This window comes from Arvicola amphibius, chromosome 8, assembly GCF_903992535.2.
Source record: "Arvicola amphibius chromosome 8, mArvAmp1.2, whole genome shotgun sequence".
Lineage (NCBI taxonomy): Eukaryota > Metazoa > Chordata > Mammalia > Rodentia > Cricetidae > Arvicola > Arvicola amphibius.
Window position 1 is genome coordinate 127,829,741 of NC_052054.1, and position 20,910 is coordinate 127,850,650.

The window sequence follows — 20,910 nt, forward strand, 5'->3', positions numbered from 1 at the left end:
CTCATCACTGAAACGTTTAACAGGGAACCCGTTCTTCTCACATCCTCTAAGGGTGTTCAGAACACGAGCAAATCTGGACACTTTCCTCCCGGAGTAAAGCTGGGGAATCTGACCACCACTGCACCCCTGGCCCACCTGGGATACCATGCAGCAAGATTCACCTGGAGCATTTCAACGGTGCTCATTTTAAATTGTGGAATACCCCCGCTGATCGCTAGTGCTTGCAGGGAGGGACCAATTCCACAGCTTTCAAATATCTTTGCTATGCCACTGTGTTGTTTGCCAAGAATTTCTTTCAGTTGCTCGAGTATTGATTATTCTGTCATAAACTGTGCAGTGAAAAATAAACAAAGGGTTCAACATAGCTCTAAATGATGTGCCACTATCAAATCCCTCCCCTCAGAACTCAGAGAAATCAACAGAAGAGAAGTTAGGAGTGGGGGAGACAGGGGCTGGAGGACACCAGGAAAACAAGGCCCCCTAAAACAACTGAGCAAAGCTCACATGAACTCAGAGACTGAAGCAGCAAGCACAGGGCCTACACGGGTCTGCACCAGGTCCTCTGTGTAGATTACAGCCTTCAGCTTTGCACTGTTGCAGGATGCCTTAACGTGTGAGCAGGTGGTCTCTGATGTGTCTCCTGGAGCTCTTTTAGTGTCATCTTGGCTTGGATTGTTCAACTTCAATACGACGGTTTTTGTTTCATCTTATTCTATTTTATTTTGTTATGTTTTAAAATGAAGAAAAAGGAGTTCAGAGATACCAGTAAATGTGAATATAAAAATGAATTAGAAACATGGCATCAAAAAGATAAGGGTATAATACAGTCTTACAGACACTAGTTCTCAGGGATGTAAAAATTCTGTTTTCATAAAAACTCTGAATATCAACAAATTTAAAATTCTTTGTCCCTTACAAAACAGAAGAAAATATTATGGCTTTTATGTCCTTCTACTTCAACTACATACTTTGCTTTCATTCTGATGATCAGATTTTAAAATTACTAATAAAATAGCATTCTATTCTAATGTGCCACTCACTGAAAGATTAATTTAGCAGTACAATTTTCACCATCAAAGATAAAAGAGATAAAAAGAAAAACAATTGCATTTCTTAGACAATAAAATGGGTTGAACAAAGAGGCCCTATTTTAGTCTACTTGTGTGTATATGTGTGTATAGTGAATGAGTATATGTGTATTGTGGTGTGTGTGTGTGCGTGCATGTACATACGTGCTTACGTATGTGCACACTGGGCTCCATGTCTGCCTGTGAAAATCAGAGGTTGATATTGGGTATCTTCTTACCTTACTTCACATCTATGTTTTGAGACAGGGCCTCTCACTTGACCTGGAACTCACCATTACCTAGACTAGCTGCTCAGGTATTCTCCTGTGTCTGCCTCCCGTGCTGAGATTACAGGCGTGTGACACTCCCTCTGGCTTTCATGAAGCTGCTGGAGATGCAAACCCATGCTCCCAGGCTTGCACAGGAAGCCCTTTATCGACTGAATCACTAGCCAGCACCAATATCCTCATTTCAAAATCCTTATTTCCAGAAAATTCTTTGGCAACTCAGGAATTAAAGATTGAAATTGAAACCTATCACTCTAAAAAGACTGAACATGATAGCCAAGGGCATATATTGCAGTTGTGAAAAAACAATAGTTAATTCTATAAAACTAACAACAAAGTCAAATTCTGTGTCAGGATAGTTAGACTCGTGAAAGACAGAATCCACAGTTCTTGTACTCTGTCATTACACTATAGAAAAAAGTTACAAAGGAGTCTGCTAACACATCTATATATAAGAGGCAGATGTGTAAGAAGAACACACATATAAAGAGTCAGGACTCCATTTTTCCATTTTTCCATTTGCTATATATAATTAACAGAGCCACGGGTAATAAATATGAAGACCTTTCTAAAGGTTAACCAGCATATTTTCTTTCTCTCTTCCCATGTTCCCTTTGAGCAAATAAAACTCAGTACAGTGTCAACTCTCTGCTCTTCCACCACTGGAATGATTGACTGATACATTAGCAAATAATAATTAGACATTCTGAGCCAGAAAGTGTAATGTGGTTAGAAAGCAAGCATTGCCCACTGCTTCTCCAGGCTGTGGAAGGGCCTGCCTCTGCAGGAAGTCACCCTGGAGCCCACTGTGTCAGTAACCTGTCACTACAATCTGAACCAGGATCTATTAAGAGACACATGTGGCCCTTGTATGGTTATCTCTAGCTGGTCATTTTTGTTATTTATAGTATGATCTTTGACATCAAACTGTTCTACATTTGTTGTGATCCCAGTGGAAGCCACTATATCTTACAGTGGGTAACTCCAGTCCTTGGACTTAACCTAGAGAGATAACCCTACTTGAGAGATAGTCCTACAAGTGCACGGAGGTCTTTACTTCCATACTGACAAAACAATGAAAGAATAGAAAATCTAAATGGTAACCTCTGGATAACAATCAAATGCTATATTAGCATCATGTGACAATAAAGCAACACAATAGCACAGGAGAGCCTTCGGGAGACACATCAGAAAGAAAATGAAGTCAAACGAGATCCCACGTCCTTTCTGTGGTGCAGAGGCCCTGCGGGCCAGAACCCTGATATTCTTTTTTTAAATGTTTTTATTGGGCTATATATTTTTCTCCGTTTCCCTCCCTTCTTCTCTCCTCCCCTTCCACTCTCTCCCATGGTCCCCATGCTCCCAATTTACTCAGGAGATCTTGTCTTTTTCTACTTCCCATGTAGAGTAGATCTATGTAAATCTCTCTTAGGGTCCTCATTGTTGTCTAGGTTCTCTGGGGTTGTGAACTGTAGGCTGGATTTTCTTTGCTTTATATCTAAAAGCCACTTATGAATGACTACATACTATATTTGTCTTTCTGTGTCTGGGTTACCTCACTCAATATGATGTTTTCTAAATACATCCATTTGCCTGCCAATTTCAAGAAGTCATTATTTTTTTTCCACTGTGAGTACGCCATTGTGTAAATGTACCACAATTTCTTTATCCATTCTTTGGTCGAAGGGCATTTAGGTTGTTCCCAGGTTCTGGCTATGACAAACAATGTTGCTATGAAAATAGTTGAGCACATGTCCTTGTGGTATGATTGAGCATCCTTTGGGTATATACCCAAAAGTGGTAATGCTGGGTGTTGAAGTAGGTTGTTTCCTAATTTTCTGAGAAATTGCCATACTGATTTCCAAAGTGGTTGTACCAGCTTGCACTTCCACCAGCCATAGAGGAGTGTTCCCTTTACCCCACATCCTCTCCAGCATAAGCTGTCATCAGTGTTTTTGATCTTGGCCATTCTGATAGGTGTAAAATGGAATCTTGAAGTTATTTTGATGTGCATTCTCTATGGCTAAGGATGCTGAGCATTTTCATTGATTTGCAATTCTCTTTCTTAGTAATGTCCTTGTGTGGTTTTGATATCAGGTAATTATACCCTCAAAAAAAGATTTTGGCAATGTACTTTCAGTTTCTATTGTGTGGAATAATTTGAGGAGGTATTAGTTCTTCTTTGAAAATCTTGTAGAATTCTGTGCTGAAATTATCTGGTCCTGGGCTTCTTTTGGTTGGGAGACTTTTGATGACTGTTTGATGTGGGACTCCCCTTTGTATGCTGTGATTACCATTAATGTATAAAGAAAACTGCTTTGGCCTGTTGATAGGGCAGAACTTAGATAGGTGGGGAAAACTAAACTGAATACTGGGAGTAAGGAGGTGGAGTCAGAGAGAAGCCATGTAGCCCCACCAGAGATAGAACTTTAGCCAGTAAGCCATAGCCACGTGGGGATACACAGATTAATGGATATGAGTTAAATTAATATGTAAGAGTTAGTCAATAAGAAGCTAGAGCTAATGGGCCAAGCAGTAATTTAAATAATATAGTTTCTGTGTGATTATTTCAGGAACTAACCAGTAGCCTCCTTACAACAAATTGGTGCCAACGTGGCTAACTAAAATCCACTTAAAACACGAAAGAGCTTGAAAAGGAATCCTAGACACAAAAGAACAGAGTTAAGCATGGTTTGGTGGTGGTATTTTCTTGGGTGGGCTCTGTTTGCTAGAAGCAAGCAGAGGCATGGCTCCTTTAAGAGAGATTTTGCTGATTCAGTGGTAGCAGAAAAAAAAGGCATGCTGCTTTGAAACAGCTGTTTTCTGGGCCATGCTGCCAGCAAGAACTGACTCTTTCAGGAGGCTGAGCATTTAAATGGGTTTTGTGGACAGCGTGCTGCAAATTACTTGGTGGCAGCATGGGCCAACTGATTATCAGAGTTGAGATGGTGAGGACAGCTCCAACCTCGTAGTCTAAGGCAATCAACAGACTTCTACCATGTTGTAGTGTGTGGAGCAAGCAGGTAGGACCGTATATACCCTAGTAATGCTGCAGCTTAAGTTTTTAAGAAGTGCTTAGCATTTTTAGAAGTTCTCCTGGATAGTAAAGAATTACAGATACACAATATGACAGATTCAGATATAAAAGACCTCTAAAAGAGTCATAGTGTTAGATAAATGTACATAGACTTAGCAGAGAGAAAAAAATAATATAGACAGTTAAAAAAAGTAAATTTTTTTAAAAAGGTAAAGTCTTTACAGAGACAGAGTGCAGACAGTCACAGATTAAAAGAAGTAAAAAAGAATAAGATATACAAAGAATATTCGAAAAGAGTCTGGATTATGTATATTATTGTATTTTCTTTGAATTTTTTGACTGTGAAGGAGCTGAGTATCCAACATATATACTTTAAATGTATTTTGTCTTCAAAATTTGAGTCTAAGGATATGTTGCTTTGGAAAAGAGGTTCTTCTTTTGTTTCCACAGAGGATGAGAACCTGTGGATTGCTTCTAGACTAATGTGGTTTTCTGGACCAAGATTCCCTGAAAGGTTGCCATGAATACCCCCCAAAATTACTTCTCCCAACAAAAAGCAGAAAGCAGTCTGGAGAAGAACCATGCCCATATTCCCAAATATTGTTTATAAATGATTCTTTACATTTAAAGGGAGATATGCTATAGAGATTTGTTTTTATATGGATCTTGGTTTATTGATACAAATGTAAGGTCAATTTCATTATATGTATTCTGCTCTTGATTAAGGTATTGTGCTTGTCCAGCTTATTTAAAAATTTAATGTATAATTAAGAAATATAGGTCAATAGATAGTCATCTATAATAGTCAAGTTTGTAGTCATGTTAGTTGGGTTTTTTTAGATATACGGAGATGTATTTCAGATGCATCTTTATTCTTCAAATCTTTTGAAGAGTACAGAATATGGCATTTAAAGTGTTTTAAGAACTTAGAACTTTTCATGACATTCGAGATACATCTGTTCCTGGCAGCACCAATTACTTCAAGAAGATGGTGGGTACCGAAGAGGCTCCTTATGGCATTGGCTAGCCATTTGGGCAAAAAAACGGTTCTTGCCTGGACTGCTTGATGGTGTGTTAGGTGGACTGGACTTGCAGGACCCACAGAGAAATGACTTTGAACTTGCCTAAAGGTGAGACAATCCTTTGGAGTTCTTGCTTTATAAAAGAGTCTGCTAGACATTCTGCAGGTCACAGAAGAAAGTGACTGACAAACTGCCAATATAGGCAGAATTGATTTTTGAAATTTTCTGCTTCGTGGAAAAGTCTGCTGGATACTATGGACCTGTGGGCTGAAGATGGATGCCCCAATGTTACAGAAGAACCTTGGGTGACTGTCTAGGCAGCAAGGTGTCTCTTTCAATTCTAGAATTTTGGAAGTTGTTTACAATGAATTTCCTGCTTACTTAGGTAATTTTATCCTTCTGATGTCTTTGATAGAGCTGAAGAATTTATAGTTTTCCTTAATTATGATAAAAGATAAAGTAGATATAAATATTGTAACTGTAATTCTTGCTTGATAACTGTTTTGTTACATGTAATTCTTCTGTGTTAAAGCTAAAACCTTTTTTTTATTTAAACAGAAAAGGGGAAGTGATGTGGGAGTCCCCTCTGTATACTGCTATTACCATTAATGAATAAAGAAAACCTCCATGGCCTGTTGATAGAACTTAGATAGGCAGGAAAACCTAAACTGAATGCTGGGAGTAAAGAGGTGGAGTTAGAGAGAAGCCATGTAGCCCTGCCAGAGACAAACACCAGAACGTTAGCTGGTAAGCCAGAGCCACATGGTGATACTCAGATTAATGGAGATGGGTTAAATTAAGATGTAAGAGGTAGCCAATAACAAGCTAGAGCTAATGGGCCAAGCAGTAATTTAAATAATATAGTTTCTGTGTGATTATTTCAGGTTACAGGTCTATTTAATTTGCTTATCTAGTCTTGATTTAATTTTGGTAAGTGATATTCATCCAGAAAATTGTCCATTTCCTTTAAGTTTTCCAATTCTGTGGACTACAAGTTTTTGAAGTATGACCTGATGATTCTCTAGACTTCCTCAGTGTCTCCTGTTAAGTCCCCCCCTTTCATTTTGATTTTGTTAATTTGGATATTCTCTCTTTGTCTTTTGGTTAGTTTGGATAAAGGTTTGTCTATTTTGTTGATTTTCTTGAAGAAACAACTCTTTGTCTCACTGATTCTTTGTATTGTTTTCTTTGTTTCTATTGTGTTGATTTCAGCTCTCAATTTGATTATTTCTTGCCATCTAGTATTTCTGGGAGAGTTTGTTTTCTTACTGTTCTAGAGTTTACAAATGTTCTGTTAACTCACTAGTGTGGGATTTTTCCATCTTTTTTATGTAGGCATTTAATGCTATGAACTTCCCTCTTAACACTGCTTTCATTGTGTCCCATAAATTTAGGTATGTTTTGTGATCATTTTTGCTGAATTTTAGGAAGTCTTCAATTTCTTTATTTCTTCCTTGATCAGTTGGTGATTTGGGCAGCATTATTTAATTTCCATGTGTTTGTAGGCTTTTTGAAATTAGTGTTGCTGTTGAATTCTAATTTTAAGCCATGGTGATCCAATAAGATACATGGGGTTATTCCAATTTATATATATATCTGTTGAGGTCTGCTTTGTTACCTAATACGGGTCAATTTTTTAGAAGGTTCCATGAGGTGCTCAAAAGAAGGTATATTCTTTTATGTTTGGATGGACTATTTCATCTGTCTGTTAAGTCATTTGATTAATAACATCTGTTAGTTCCCTTATTTCTCTATTAATTTTCTGTCTGACAGACCTGTCCAGTGGTGAGATTGGGGTGTTAAAGTCTCCCACTATTAGTGTGTGGGGTTTAATGTGTGATTTAAGCTTTAGCAGTGTTTCTTTTACATATGAGGGTTCCATTGTATTTGAGGCATATATGTTCAGTATTGACGGATTTTTCCTGTGCCATATATAAAATGTCTTTCTTTGACTCTTTTGATTGATTTTAGCTTGATGTCTATTTTGTTAGATATTAGGATAGCTATACCAGCTTGTTTCTTAGGTCCATTTGATTGGAAAAAATTTTCCAACCCTTTACTCTTGTCTTTGTCTTGTCTTGTCTTTGATGTTGAGGTATGTTTCTTGTATGCAGCAGAAGTGTGGATTCTGTTTTCATATCCAATCTGCTAGGCAGTGTCTTTTTATAGGTGAGTTGAGTCCATTTATATTTGGGTTTTAATGACCAGTGTTTGCTAGTTCCTGTTATTTTAATTTTCACTGTTGGTGATGTTATTTTGTGTGTCTTCCCCTTTTTTGGGAATTGCTTCTGTGAGCTCATCTATTGTCTGTATTTTTGTGGATATAGCTAACCTCCTTGCGTTGGAGTTTTCCTTCTAATACTTTATTTAGGGTTAAGTTCGTTGCTAGGCATTGGTTAAATCTGCAGAACACTGAAATTCTTTTGAAACTTCTTCTTCTATCCTCAAGCTTTGTCTGCTTTTATTCCACTTCCTGAAGAAGCCATGCCTCTGCAGTGACTGTCTACACACTAATTCCTTCCACAGTGACTTCAGTACCATCTCCTCCAGGAAGGCTCATTTGTTTGACCCAACATAATATCCTTCCACACTCTTCTTCACACAGCACCTTATTTTATACATATTCATTTACACACATACACACACACACACACACACACACACACACACACACACACATCTCTTACTAATCTCTCTACACACAACAAACCCCAAATTTCACTAGAGCAAGCACTAGACAATCATGCTCTCTTCCATGTTCTGGCATTTATAGCAGTACTTGGCAAGTAACTCCACAGATGTTCATTTGAATGGCAAATAAGGACGTAAAATAGCATGTTATCAATAAAAAGCACAAAAAATATACAATGAGGGATTCAAAAAGTCAGTATTAATTACAGTGCTATAATCATTTTAACAGGCCAAAATCGTGTCAAAGCACAGAGGTCGAGAAGCAGGACTATGCATGGGGACAGGGGCTGTGACAGTGAATTAGAAGTTCTGCTTGCTCCTGGTCTCCTAGATCAGCTGCCTTCCAAAATTCATTTTTAAAAAATGTGTTCAAAATACTTGACTACAGCATGTAAGATGTGGGAGCCTAGAGGAAAAGGCTTATGAGTTGAGTATAAATCATCTAAAGATATATATGAAGGGGACATTTAGGGGAAAAAAAAGGGAGATGAAAATCCCAAAACACTATACCAAACTTCCTGAAGTAATAGGTGTAGAGAGCTAGAAACATCTAGAGAACAAAGCTAAAGAAACCAAAACGAGTTCACACATGTAGTCTTTATCAAAGGAATTAAAATGTGTATTACACAATACAGAAGCTAAAGGTTTCCATACCTGGCCAGAGTCTCCAGTGCAGTATTCAGTGATATCACAGCTGTTTACGGCATCCCGACATTCATACCCTCGTGACTGAAACTAAAAATCAAAACCCGACATTAGGAGCTGGTGTTAACTGACTTTCCAGAAGGCTGCATTCTTACAACCACCAACAGTTCTACGCTTCATCATAATCATCACCCACCTGCCTCACAACTTAGTAAAATCATTTCAGGCTGGGCGGTGGTGGCGCACACCTTTAATCCCAGCACTTGGGAGGCAGCGGCAGGTGGATCTCTGTGAGTTCGAGACCAGCCTGGTCTGCAGAGCGAGTTTCAGGACAGGCTCCAAAGCCACAGAGAACCCGTCTTGAAATACAAAACAAACAAAGAAGAAGGAAATGAGGCTCAGATGCTTGTCCTACACTGAAGAGCATCAAACCACTGTGTAAAGACCGCGAAACCCACCGTCTCCACGTGTTAAGAAAACAGTGCGATGAAAATTATATAGAGAAGAAACACTGGTTTAGCTCAACACGAAGGAACAAAATACCGTCATTAAATATTTAAGATTTTCCTGAAGGACTGATATGTATACCAAACCATCACTAATCTGTCCAATAGCTTGAGTATTAATCTTGCTTTACATAAATACACCCAACAAAATTACAATCCATATGAATCCATATAAATCACCTTCAGTGGTGTCCATGACTGCCTATGATAGAACATTTTGTTTGTCTGCCAAAGGATGGGCAAATATGAAGTTTTAATTAGCCTCAAGCAATATATCATTTGGTAGGTAATGTGAAGCAGCCACAAACTAAGCTGAAATCTTCTATAATATCATGATGTGAAACCTCCCTTGATATTGAAAAAATGTAATAAAATTTCATAATTTTTATACTTATCAGAAATGTCACAGATCTGCCATCTGAGAAAAAAGAGTATTAAAATGATTTTTCAAAAGTAACTAGCAGTCACTGTAGATGAAAGACTCTGTACACACACACACACACACACACGCACGCACGCACGCACGCACGCACGCACGCACGCCTGCAAACATAGGTAAATACTTTCTCATCTGGCTTTCTTGACTTTACAAAGAATTCAAAAAGTTGAATGGGTGCTATAGCACTAGTGTTTATACTGTGGGTCTAGAACAAAGTAGGGTCAGTTTTGGAGAACGAAAGACAGAAGTAGATTGCATTATTTAAAAGACCAACTGAATTGTTCCCTTCTGTCTGACAATTTAATCTGTTCATCTGGTCTACTAGGGCAACTTATTTAGTTTGGAGGATGTACTAGTACACCCTCTAGAGGAAGACTGGGGGGGTAGGGGTGCAGAGTGACTAAGAGATGAAATGCTGTGAGCCTCAGAAGTTGGGTAGAATTACTGATTCTACAGAATTGTTGGACTAACATGCATAAATTTGTGTCAAGTCACTCAAAACCTCAGCAGACCTCCTGAAATGGTTGGGTAAATTGTCAATGAATGGGAAGAAAGATGAAACTTCCAGGGGACTCACAAGACAGGAGGTGCCGTTGCAGCAGGGGCCATCACTGCAGTGGGCTCCATTGGAGAGCGAGCATTTCTTACAGCAAACTCCGTAGCATTCCTAGAGAAAACACGTCTCTGAGTAAACCAGATCAGGGCCACTGCCCATCATCCAGCACCCCCTCCGTGTGTAGCTTATTCATCAGATAACCAGACTTCTACAGACAGTACACTAACATTTAAAAGGAGTCACTCACTTTATATGATGACAGAGCCCAGCCACATGCCTCAGCTGACTGACCTCCCACAAGTATGATGACTCCTTACCAGACCCTGGCCCCAACACACACATCTCTGTAACTCTACCATGTTCTCAATGCCCGGGTTTAGTTTTATGAAGGAAACACACACACACACACACACACACACACACACACACAGAGCATGGGCAAATGTTGATGATTTTGTAGAAGGTGCCTGAGATGAATATGAGCCCTGAAGTAACTTTTTAAAGGTCAGGAATTTGATTAGAACAATCCATTAGGCTTTTCAGACAAGGCCGTACAACAACATAACTAATTCTTACGTGTCTGAGCTAGGATGAAGCATTAATCAAAGTGGTCGGGAAAAAGGAAAGAATAAGGCAAGGACCCCATAACGAATGATGATGGCTGCTCACTACTGTTCTTGTTGACTCAGAGGATGGCCCGCACTGAGAGTAGAGATGGTCTCTTATACCTACCACATGGAAACCACAGTCACATTCCTCCCCGGCCTCTACGTATCCATTCCCACATTCTGTGGGCTCAAACAGCTGAAAGAAGGGGAGAATGCAGAGAGAAACATTTGAATTTATCACAGAAAATCCACACACCAACCTGGCCACAGGCACAGCTATGTTACCCGCTGATGTATGACTCTTCTATGGTTTATTATGATTCTATATTTCTTTTTACTTATGTGTATGTGTGTAGTGATGTAAGTGTATGCATACAAGCACCTGGGTAGCCACAGAGTCCAGAAAAGAGCTCTGGGTCCCCTGGAGCTGGAGATACAAAAGGGTTGTAAGCTGTGCAGCATCGAGCAGAGACCCAAACTCCAGGCTGCTGAAAGAGCAGCACGCTCTCTTACCTGCTGAGCCATCCTCCGAACCCCAGGATTTATTACTATGGTACCTTATATATTGTGTCTGTGTGGGGAATACTATCCGCTTATTAGTAACACTCTTAAAACCATGTTAGAAAGGGGGGATCGCTAGGGATTTCCTCAGTGGGGACCCAAGAGATACCCTTCAGCGTAAGAGTGACTTCTGATGGAGATAAGCCGTCAAGAGAAATGGATCACTTTCCATGTTTCCTAATGGAACCAAAATGTATTACTAATAAGACTCGTAGATATCTAATTTGCTGACTTGACTGAAGACAACTGAGAAGATATCAAAACTGTCAGAAAGACAAATATGTTTAGTAGAAGCCAAATGTGAGAATTACAATCAAGGAGATGCCAGTAAGCTTAGAACAATGTTGCCAGAGATTCAAATCCATCACACTCATTGGAGAGAAATCTGCATTGTCTGGCACAAAGTGCCGCCATTGCATTTCTTGAATTACCTATGAGCAGAAAGAAAATGAATCCAGTAACTCGGGAATTTCATTCAATTAACTATGTGCAAATCCATCTCTTAATACCCAATTTAGTTTCATAAAGAAAAAATTAAGTTGATGTATAGACACATGAATGAATACACAGAACTCTCTCAGTCATTGCTGCAGTCATAACAGAGGCAAGTTTCTAGAATATTCCCCCCTAGTGATGCCATGAACTTGTTTCTGAATAAAAACATAGCAGTGCAATTGTTAAGGAAGTTGATTACTTATGACAAATGTGTCTATTTCCTATTGGCACAGAATTTCTCTGGGTCTGAGCACCACTTGTGGGTGTGTGTTGTGGGGGTCTGGAACAGCACATCCCAACACAAATGTTCAAAGCCATAAACAAGAGAAGAAGAGCCTGTCCCCAGCAGCCATATACACTGTGGACGGACGTCAGTTCCCTTCCACTGAGCTACCCAAGAAAGACCTGGCTCTACTAGTTCCAGGAAGGAACCGCTATACAAAGCAAGGAAACATTGCTAACACGCTGGATGGAGCCAATAGTATTGATCTCAGTGCTACTTAGATTTGCAGGCAGAGGAAAACAGAAAGGGTTGGAACAGCTAAAAGATAACCAACACTTGGTTCCAGGCTTCCCAGCCTTTCCTTCTTGGGTTCTTTCCCCTTCCTGAGATAGGTCACCATCTCAAACCAGACGGAAATCACAGCAATTGTCATGATTCCTAAAGCATGGAAAATATGCATATAACCCGAACAGAACAAGCAACACACGCCTATGCATATCCACTGGCTAGGAACACTGGGGAGAAAAAGTAGCTCTTAGACATATGCATTTAAACTAGTCACTGGAATCCATGGGGCCTTATTTTTTTAATCATTGTAACTTGTAGTTTAAAAAGAGAAAGTATCCTTCTGAAATTGAATATGTAAACATGGTTATTTTTTGATAATTGTCTTCCTGCACACAGGTAACCTGAGAAATGCAATGATGGACCTGCGTGTATACCCTCGAAACCTTCACCTCCCCAGACAAGCAAATCTTGTTTCCTCAAGCTGCGTGCTTACAACTAGCTGGCAGCTGCAGGGCAAGGTAACACTAACCGTGCGCTGTGTGATTCAAAACTGCCAGCAGTTCCTATTAGTTCTTCATTACAGATCCACTCATTTCAAACACCTTGGAGTCTTCTGGTTTCTGTGCCTGGCAGTGCCTGTCAGGCTATTTTATTAGTGCAAAGTATCTTTAAAAGTCTCAATTCTTTTTCTGGAATTTACAGAGCTTTTCTTTCCCTAAGATTTTACAGGGATGCCTGATCCCAGGCTTCCATTCCCTGACCCCAGCTGTATCTCTCAGCTGTGGGTATGGAATTAATTAGTCTATCCGTTGTTTGTCTTCGTCACCATTTTTTTTTAAAAAAGGAAAGGTCGACATGATATTGCCACTCTTTACATTTGGAGAGTATCGAACACTTTCCATGCAAATGAACTCTGCCTGACTCATGAGGTATATTCTAAAGACAATACTGTCTTTTTAGCTGCTGGCCTGCTTTATTTCCAAGCTCTATAAAAAACACAGGGCTTTATGCAAAGGCTTTAGCCTGTCAGTTTGAGAATTCTGTCTTTGCTGGACTTCAGCAAAGTATGATGGCTGGCTGTGTTTAACGTCAGATATCTTACAAACAAACAATTTCATGCTTCCACAGCAAGACATAAATATTTACATCATGAGGACTGAATTAAGATTTTCAAAATTAAGGAGATTTGCTGTCAAATGTGTTTCCTGAAAACTCCTAAAAACCTCTTCTGGAAATGTGTATTTTTTTTTTAATTTGTGGCTAAGGAGTTGCAATATTGTTTCTACATACACCTGTGAATGTCAGTGACAGCTTGTGTTCCCAAGGGAAGGGGACTGTGTAACAGAAATACGTAAGGTGTTTATGGAACCTGTAAATGTTAGACCAAGATCATTTGGGTGGGGCGGGGAGGAGGGGCTTGGCTGACATCAGTAATGCTTCCTTCCTGGATCAGATCCCTCCAGAAAATGGAGGAGTTGGGGTTGGAGGGCAGACAGACGAGGCTCTCAGGAGGAGAGGGAAAATAAGTCTCCCGAAAGAATGCCAGGGTTAAATGAGATTGCTGGCAGAGAACGGATTCAAGTAAGTAAGGGCTTTTCATTCTCATTCCCCATCTCTTAGTGGAAAGGTGAAAACAGTAACATAAAAATTTGGGGAAGTTTTTGCACTTGGGGGGACTTGGGGGGTCTGCAAGCAAACACTGAACACTGATGCCTCATGTGATCTTTCACTCCGTCTTCAGCATGCAGAGGCTTCCTATAACTTTCTATAACTGAACATCTTTCCATGGTGGTTAGAGCAGTCCCTGCCTTAATTCTAGCTCTGGAAGGTCGAGAAAGGCAGATAGCTTGTAACAATATACTAAGCCGTGTGACAAGAGACCCGTTTTCTGAGAGAAATCGCTGATGTCTGGCACATTCTTACTCCTAAGCATTGGAAAAAATAATTTCACTTCCTAAATGACTGACCTTTGTTGGCCTGTTGAAAAGGCAGGCCCCGCCTCCCCTCTGTAAAAAGTCTCGGTACTCTGAGATGCTGCACTTGGAGAACTTCCGAGAGTGGGATACCCTTAAGAAGCAAAGAATCAAGTGTGTAAACAATTTAAGAAAAGCAATCATAAGCAATCATAAGAGAAGAAAATGAAAGGCCACTGAATGCTCACTCTGGGTGTAGACGAATCTATACAAATATTGACGTGTGGACCCAAGTGTCTACATATATGAGGTAGAGTATGTAAAAGAAAGAAAAAGGAAACCATCACAGAATTGGGGGCTTGGTTATTCCCCTTCCACCAACCCTCGTAAAATCTCTGTCTTGAAACACAGCTTGAGAGGGTTGCTATAAAACCTTACATCGAAGCTAGGTTTTAAAGTTTGATTATTTTTACTTACTATGTCTCAATAAAGGGAATCTTTTTCTTCTACTCTGTTCTGAATAAAAGGGGTTCATCAGCCTACCAGACCTTGTTTGTTGGAAGAGGGAGTCAGGAGGGTCGATTTATTAAAGACAATGTTACTCAGGCTTCAATAATTCAAATTTTAAGTAAATGAATAAACCCTGAAGAATGTGCTGGATCATACATGCATATGCTATTAGTGTGTATGCCCACAGCAAAAAGGAATTAAGGCATGTTCCCATGAGCAATGGCTCTTTATTCTTCATTTCAAATACAATTATTGAGCAATATTCATGATTTAGCATGAATAAAAAATGAACCTCTCTCTGATTTATTCAATCAAATTAAGACCCCTATGTCAGTACACAAGGGAATAGCATACACACATCAAGGTTAAGCTAAATCATACACGATGGTTCCTTGGGAATGTCTGCAATAGTGCCTGATGTGAGAGGCCATTCTAGAATATAATACAACAGTTTATGTATTCTGATATATGAGGGTACATATAGGATTAAACTCACCTCTATTGACAGTGATGTCTTATAAGAAGTATATCAAATATATATCAAATACATTAACTTCAAATAGTTTTCTTTATCTTTTGAGTAGTCAATCCAAAACTCATTTAGAAATCGACAGTTTAAAAGACCATAATATTCCATACAAAACCAACATTATAAATGGTACTGTCCTCTATGGTAGCTATTAAACAGGACTCGACTATGTGGCACAGTAACGTGGCTGGGGAAGGCAAGAATTTCAAGACGAGACTGCACTTCCAAGAATACGTTTTAACTCACATGGATAACGGCTAAGAGTACAAACCTTCTCCTATCCAGGGTCTGGTAGAAGAAGAAGGAAGGGGCCCTGTAGAAGGAGGTGGCACCTTTGGTAGCCAGTGCAGAACAAGGTAGGACTAGAAATTGCCAGCATGCGGGTGCCCAGTCTGAACAAACAGAGTAAGAGACACCTCTCCTCCAGCTCCAGAGGCCTTGTGTCAGCCTGCACAGTCAGGTGTCTCCTGGAGACAGCAGTGGCTCCAGGGCTCTCCACACAGACGCTAGGGAACAGCTGGTCCAGTTACATAAATGCCCACCAAGGAAGACAGGTGGATTGATGTGGATTGTCCACCACTTGACAACTCTCTTGTTTAACTGTATAACTCTGAATTTAAAAAAGCTCTGTTGACTCTATAAACAATATAGTACAAATTTATTACCAAAAAATACATTTTATAAGTTCCTAAAAATGTAAATAGATGACTGAATTGATTCTCTCTGACTGCTTCTGATAGACCATCTGCTTTTATTCTACGTTTATTAAAAGATTAATGCCTCCCCTAAATGCAGAAGTGTTTAGTCATGTGACTCCTGTAAGGGTTAATAAATAGAAGTAGCCAATACATTTCGCTTTTCTCCCCAACCTTAAATTAAAAATTAAAATATAAAGTGAATTAGCACTGTCAGTTTTAAAATATCAGACAATTAATTATTGAATTTATACTAAGTGCTTAGTCAAAAACACCAGTACCTGGGAGACTGTGTCTCTAATTATTATACATGCAGCAATTTTTGCAACAGGCATACATCAAATGCAAGAGTAACGCAGACTCACCCTGTTTCCTCCATGATGCAGCCGCCCCAGGATTCTATGCATTCACATTCTAGTCCAGTGAATAACAGAGCAACAAAGGGAGGGAAGAAAACAAAGACACAGCTTCAGTTTGCTCCAGCTCCTGCAAAAACTCCTCAGTACCAGTCTACACCACAGCAGCGCAGCGCAGCGCAAAGGCTCCTTTATGTTCTCTACATCAATGGCCCCTTAAGCCTGCAATACAGGTTGCTTCCTAAGAGAAAACTTGGGCCTCTCTTTGGTTTTTGTAACTCAGACATGCCAATTAGAGTCATAAAACACAGTGTTTAGTTACAAGTATGATGGGCTAGAAACAAAAGGCTGGATTCTAATCTACCGCTAGGGAATAGGGAAGCCACTCAGCTCTTTTTTGGGGGGCGGGGGGTGTCTGCTTCTAAAATGAAAGTGCTGTCTCTCTGCCTGTCTCCCAGAGTGGTTCTAGGGTCAACACAGATGGCATCCCTGGGTGATCTGAAAGAATACAGTACAATGTCACCAAAGTCCTTCAGACACAGAGCAGTTAAAGAAAGGAATTCAATTTGCTGGAGTCCCTGCCAGAATCAGTCAGAGACTTGGAGAGCAATCTCATCCTGTGCTGCTACACCATCCAACCCATTAACACCTCTCAGGTGACCCCAGTACTGGCCTCCAGGATTTTCAATTAAGTTATTAAACCCGGTGATTCTCCTTACTGATTATGTGCCATCTGGGCCAGATTCTAAAACTTTAATGTGGTGTAACCACTGCCATGAGAAAGCAAATGCTCTGAGCAAGATATTAGTAAAGAAAGCTTGTAGAGATTTGCAAAATGTTGCAGGTGTTGTCACGACTGTGTGCTTGGTCATTAACGAACTTACTCATAAAGGGAATCAAGCCTGTGGACACTTCCCCACAGTGCTATATATTAATCACACAGAGGACAGCAAGCAAGATAATGCATTTCTCTTTTCTTCTCTGGGAAGGTCTTGGTGGGAAAAGAGACTTTTACTCCTGGCTCTGACGATTATAGTAAGAGGATGACGACTTCAGCTTATTTTCTCATTAAATGAACAATGGGCGGACATACTGCTATCTTTCTCCTCAAGGTCCTATTGTGATGTTTTGCCTTCTAACCACAAAAATTTTTCAAAATTATATTTGACTACTGCGCTAGCACAAAGAGGACTATAATTTGGGTAGGACTTTATCCTGCTTTTAAAAGAAATGAGGTGTGGACTTTAGCCTGATTTTAAAAAGAAATAAGGTATTTCCAGAAGATTCTAAATCTCTGATGGCTCTTACTACTCGGTCCACTGGGAAAGTTCGTTCTTTCCTTCCTTTTCTCATCAGGTCAACAAAAATGTTGACCAATGAAGTGACATCAATGGGCGCTTGTTTTACTTTGGTTGCTGCAGGGGTCAGAGGCCATGGGTGAGCTCCCTCATGGACCTACCTCTCAACCACAGGACTAGTCCATCCCCCTTCACCTATCCCAACCTTAAAAGGCCAGCGGCAGGCTTTTCCAGGAAAGGGGAGCAAGGGGCTCATCTTTCTGGATGTGACTATGTGGGGAAGGATTGTGAGCATTTAAATATAAAACCCTTGTCCACGCTAGACCTCAGCTCCTTCCCAGTCCACTGTATCTTTGATAAACTTTTCACGGAGCTGTTGCTGGTATGTTGTGTCTATGGTTAGGACTCAGAGAAGCGTATCAATCAACCACCACCCCACCTTGTCTCAACAGTCTCAAGAAGAAAAAACTGACCAAGTATGAGCTTATGGACTTTGAAAGAGAAATATCTCCCACCTAAAGAGTCTAATAATTATCTCAAGGCGTTCAAGACTTTTTTTTTAAAGGAATGACATAACACTATAATTAAACTACAGTGACTTAGGGCATAAAACATTCTCAATGACTGGACATGCATTACACAGACAGAATTATACATGAACTCAAGTAAGAAAGTCAGTGTACATACTTGGCTTTCTACTAGAAGGTTCCCACTGGATTCCAAGGTTTTGAGCCAGGCTCTGAGACAATACTTGTGCCACTGCCATTGGAAGACCATACTGGTTTTCCGAGTTGAAAGTGTGTGGGAAACATTTGAGAGAGTGCACAGAGTTATTATTCCTTAGCTGTTGTCACTATCATTCCAAGTCCCCAAGTAGAGCTTCACAACATCTAAAGATGACATATGACCTGAATCATTTCCCCCTTGAGACGGTGCCACTAGAAGCATTGAGTACAGTAAGATTTCCACATGGAAACAGAAAATACAAGTCACCAAGCTTGTGCTCCAACTGAATGTGAGCTAAGGATAAACTCAGTGCAAATATGGTAAGAAAGGCCTCCCACTGAACAAGTGGGACTGCCTGCTAAAGCAGACTCCAGTGCTGGTCAGGATTTTGACATAGTTGGCTAGGCTTTGGGGTGCTTCTTTTAATTAAGAATTTTCATAATAAACATACTCAAACAATAATTCTATGAAAACATTCACTATAATTCATACCAAACTTAGGCAGAAAACATAAAAATGAAAATTTGTATAGAGAGACAAACATTAATCTGTAAACTTTTGATTTAAAGGTATTAATTTTAATATATGCAGGAAAGCACTAAAAATTAAAAAAATCATGGGAAAAAGATTGATAGGTTTATAAAAACTTAACGTCTCAGCTATACAGGCCTAAAAACAAATCTCTGAGCCTATTTTCAGGTAATTTTTACACTTTGCAAAACTACCATGATGCTATCCAAAGCTATCATTATAAACTTAAAGGAGGGCTTTGGGCTCTGTTTACTGATCTGTCATCCAGGTTACATTGTCAATGCCATCATTCAAAACATGCACTATTATATACCGGGTCTTAACGAATAAAGAGGAGCAGTTGCAGAGACAACTCTAGTTAAAGAAAGTTACCTCATTTACACCGACCCCTCTAACGCGAGAGCACACACCTCCGAAGTAACTCAGACTGCTTCTCTTGTAATGGAATGTCACACGCCTTGGGGAAACAAAGCACTGTTAGAAAACACCACGTAAACACTCCCAACCCACGTGCATTCGCCCACACACCCAACAGCCTGGACACCACCCTCAACTGGAAATCAAAACTGATTCAAAAATATTTCAGTGCATGCTCTTAGGAACACATTGACTCTTTCTACTAGAGAATAGCTTATGCTAAATTATTATAAATTGATGACGGCTGAGAAAGAAGTTAAAGGTAACGATGGCATGGCAGGAAGGTGTTGCTTGGTTTGATTGCAGGACAGAATCGTGGAGGCATGTGGGAAAGAAACAGCTTTGAGAGGAAAAGAGGAAAAAATGATAAGAAGTATAGGACTCTTCCTTAGTGACAGAAACATAACTATTTTCAATAGTTCATCTAAAAAGACGCTTCCTAGACTTCCTACAGCTAGGTGCGGCCATGTGACTATGACCCAGCAAACTGTGTGAACCGGATGGATGCACACAAGCTCGGGCAACCTGCTTTACAGACGCTGACTTTACAGAAGGAATACCCTCTTGCCCGTCTCCAAGCCTGGCATCCCTGATGCCTGCACTGAAGACAACAGTGCCGTAGCATCTTAGATGCAGGATGGGAGCTCTGTGCCCGGACAGTAGAACCACAGCGTGCCAGCCCTGGAATCCCACCTCTCTGAACAGAGAAGGGGGCCAGCAGCAACACTGTAGAAGTCACTGCTCCCTGATACCGAGCAGAGATAAAGATAAACCCGAGTCGAAACCGCAGTAACCGTCGGAAGGAGCACGTACGAGATGAGGTGGACAGCATCGGCATGCTGCTTGATGCGCTGCCGGTACTTGGAGAACTCATACAGCATCTGCACGGGGTTGATGGTGATGTCAATTTGATCCTTCTCAGTCCAGGTCTCTACGGCCACTAGGACAACCCTAGTGTTGAGCTGTTCCTTGTAAATCTGAGGGTATACAACAGGACAGGTGCAGGAGGAAACACTGGGTCAAACAGGCACAATCAGTGAGTCAGTCAGCGGAAGGGAAGAGGGGGGAGGTGAGAGAACATGGGGTCAGAATTAGCTAATCACACAGAACCCGCTTTAATCTCTCTTTTCCAAGAACCAAAACAAAGAAGAAAACTCATATAACTAAGTATTCTCTACTCTCCTAAAGATTATTCCTTCTCTCACCTTAGCATCTTCAGTTGCCTGGAATCTTAGGAGAGGGATACAGGGATGATAAGATTCTCAAGTCAGGACCTGCTCTGACAACAGGGTTCAGCAAAATAACCTTTCCAAACCCCGCAGGAGGCAAGAAGCCGGAGCCTGACATAGTGACTCTATGTACAATATAACCTGCAGCTTTAGACAGTTCATCAAACAGTACAGCTGCCTTGCCACACAACGTAATAATCCTCAGAGTGAATCCTAGAGCTGAGGCCAAGAGAGGGGAACAAACAGATTTACATCACCAATCTCAACCTCGCTGCAGAGTG

At 40.3% G+C, this 20,910-nt stretch overlaps 1 protein-coding gene across 1 annotated transcript in view; it reads right to left on the bottom strand.

The window, feature by feature from the left end:
• The window catches only part of Adam23 (ADAM metallopeptidase domain 23), a 159,461-nt gene that overhangs the window by 34,364 nt on the left and 104,187 nt on the right, over positions 1-20,910 (bottom strand). The window contains exons 11-18 of the mRNA XM_042055634.1: positions 20,214-20,377; positions 19,356-19,440; positions 18,414-18,504; positions 16,438-16,486; positions 14,393-14,492; positions 10,983-11,054; positions 10,272-10,361; positions 8,759-8,839 (exon numbers count right to left, since the gene is read on the bottom strand). Of these exons, the coding sequence (XP_041911568.1) occupies positions 8,759-8,839; positions 10,272-10,361; positions 10,983-11,054; positions 14,393-14,492; positions 16,438-16,486; positions 18,414-18,504; positions 19,356-19,440; positions 20,214-20,377 (732 nt within the window). The remainder of the gene's footprint in view (positions 1-8,758; positions 8,840-10,271; positions 10,362-10,982; positions 11,055-14,392; positions 14,493-16,437; positions 16,487-18,413; positions 18,505-19,355; positions 19,441-20,213; positions 20,378-20,910) is intronic.